Below are 3,064 nucleotides of genomic sequence, written 5' to 3'. Positions count from 1 at the left end.
TAATCTTTCTGGCCAGTTTTATTTTAGATGGTGAACTACTAGGAGTAAACGTAACAGTAATCTTTCTGGCCAGTTTTATTTTAGATGGTGAACTACTAGGAGTAAACGTAACAGTAATCTTTCTGGCCAGTTTTATTTTAGATGGTGAACTTCTAGGAGTAAACGTAACAGTAATATTTCTAGCAAGTTTTATTTTAGATGATGAACGTCTAGGAGTAAGCGTAACAGTAATCTTTCTGGATAGTTTTATTTTAGATGGTGAACTTCTATGAGTAAACGTAACAGTAATCTTTCTAGCAAGTTTTTTTAGATGGTGAACTTCTAGGAGTAAACGTAACAGTAATATTTCTAGCCCATCAAGTGATAATTAAAGTCATTCTTCGAAACTATGACCTGCTTATTCCGAACTGAATTTAAACGCATGATAATTAAACACAGTTGATATAATTTATAAGCTAGTATTTTATAGATTGTATACTATATATTATATGGTGCCGAGGATTCTAAGACATTTTTTATCACGAAAAGTCACTTTTGAACATCTAATGTAATTTAATCACTAAAGCCATCTCTTAAGTAATAATTCAGGCTACTATAAATGCTTATTACACCATTAATTGGTCATAAGTCAGGCGTGTAGAAATCGAAAAGGTGTACAATCTACGTCATCTCACTGTAAAGACATTTCCTAACTCAAGTATTTTAAAAAATAAATATGTTTAAGAATTTTATCGTTCATTGCCGAAATTTGTTTGTTGTTAAGCACAAAGCTGCACAATGGCCTATCTGTGTTCTGCCCATCTTGGATATGGAAGTGACAAGCTCTCAGGCTTACCGCTGAGCCACCAGGAGACACAATAGTCTATTTTAATACAGATTTACAGGTAAACAAATTTAATGAAAATTAGCAATTTAAAGAAAAACGTACACTATTACAAAGCTTTGGTGCATTTAATGATTTTAGTATATTAAGTATAGATGATTATGTATTATACAGATTAGAAACAAAAACTGATGATTGTTAAACTAATTTGAGCTTTAATAGGTGTCAGACTGCTTCCCATTGTCACAGCGATAAGTCTGAATTATAACGCTAGAAACCGGGTTTTGATAGGTGTGGTGGACACACCACAGATTGTCCATTGTGTAGCTTTGTGCTTAACTAACTAACAAACATATTGCTGAGCCACTGTGGGCTGGTAAACTGGGTCCAATTTCAAAATCAATAAGAATCGGCTTAATCTTTACAAATGAAACTATAGATTTATATTGTTTATATATTTTAGCATCTGTTTTATAGTTTGTTGAACTTACAAAATTTAACACCATACAGCAATTAACTTTGTGTCTACATGTAGCTTGAATTATCTAATGGTTGAGCTGGGTTATAAATTCTATGTATATAATGTGTAGCTTACTATTTTATTTCATTTATCTTTAATTTTTAACTAGAAATATGTTTTATAGCAGACAAGTTAATATATGTGATCTACTAATTGTTTCGTCTATGAATCCTCGTAGATTCAATATTTTAAAAACTAAACTCTTTTTTTTTTATATTTTAGTCTAGGTCTTTATCACGATGGATGGCCTTCTAACGTTAGATGCAATAAAAACGGATTCATAATGTCTCCCAGCCGTGCCTCTAAAGGAGAAACAACTTGGTCAACCTGTAGCCGAGCATTACTGAAATCTCTAAGGTAAAACCTAAACCATTTTATACAACATTGCTGTGGATAACGGTTCAGACGTTCTAACTCCACTTGTATTTGCAACCTACTGAGGTCGTTAATATAAATAAAGATGAAAATTTAGATAAACACTACAATAAGTTCACATTTCTTAATTATACCTATTTTTGTTTTGTACTGAGGTTGTTGATGTATTGAAAAATGGTACAACATATTGTAGTCATGTTTCGATACTCTTAATGTAATAGATAAAACAAACCTCAACAATACCACAAGAATTATAAAATTTTAGTTGTTACAGTCAAAAGCTGGCGAAGCATTGAATATCAGGAGGTTCGTGAAAAATACTACACATGGCGGCACATTTATTTGACTTTTAATATTCTACTTCATTTGTCCAATACGGCTGCAGTGCCTTGTAAAGGTATTCACCCCTGCAAAGTTCCACAATTTGTTGCCGTCTGAGTTTGCAATCCTGAAACTTTCAAATGAGACTTGATATTTAGAATCTACGCAGTCTACTCCAGATTGAGAAAGCTGAGAACCTCTGAGATTATGTAAGTAAGTTGAAAGTATTCTTAATTGCATACGTATTCAACTTCTTTGCTACGGCAACACTAAATCAGTTCAGGTGCAAAAGATTAGTTAGAAAGGTCACAAAATTATTGTAATAGTCTCTGTATGGGTGTAATGAAAGTGGTTTAACTTGACTTGAGAGTAAATGCATCTGTTGAAGACACAACTCACATCGTGATACAACAAACCAACCATGAAGACAAAGGAGCTTTCTAAACAACGCAAGGAAAAAATGGTAGAGAAGCACAGATCAGGAGAAGGTTACAAGGAAATTTCAAAGTCGCTGATTATCCCTTTAAGTATGGTGAAGTCCATCATTATGAAGTGGAATGTTCTTCATACCACTCAGTCACTACCCAGATCAGGCCGCTCTTCAGTGGTGGAGGTCTCGACAATGTGAGCAAATTGGTTTATTGATGCATTGGAATGTATGATGAGATCTATAGGCAAGGCAATGATCACAGCACAATGTTTGAAGTGGCGGGGATTGTGATTCGTCAACTCTGTGCCATTGCCAGAATAAGAAGGCACCATGACTAAGAAGATGATCCGCTGCATCACTTCTCTCACCGAGAGTCATTATCACGTATGTCGGGCCATGTGAGTTCTGGATGTACTATGAAGTGAGATATCATCATCTGATAATTCAGTCAATTAATGGTCCACCTCATTGATTACACAAGAGAACAAAGGCATATGACGTTGAGGGAGTAGTTATTTGGGTTGAGATACACCAAGCTTGTTACTGTGTTGTCCCAAGGTGATTAATGCCCATCTTATGAAGTAGTTATGAAGAA

General features: G+C 34.4%; 1 protein-coding gene across 1 annotated transcript in view; it reads left to right on the top strand.

Annotated features, from left to right (window-relative positions):
* Positions 1–3,064, top strand: part of LOC106459230 (A disintegrin and metalloproteinase with thrombospondin motifs 7-like) — an 83,227-nt gene that overhangs the window by 59,775 nt on the left and 20,388 nt on the right. Inside the window, exon 7 of the mRNA XM_022385678.1 lies at positions 1,566–1,700. Coding sequence (XP_022241386.1) covers positions 1,566–1,700 — 135 coding nt within the window. The remainder of the gene's footprint in view (positions 1–1,565; positions 1,701–3,064) is intronic.

Source organism: Limulus polyphemus, unplaced genomic scaffold (assembly GCF_000517525.1).
Source record: "Limulus polyphemus unplaced genomic scaffold, Limulus_polyphemus-2.1.2 Scaffold579, whole genome shotgun sequence".
Lineage (NCBI taxonomy): Eukaryota > Metazoa > Arthropoda > Merostomata > Xiphosura > Limulidae > Limulus > Limulus polyphemus.
This window is presented reverse-complemented; position numbering and strand designations above follow the sequence as displayed.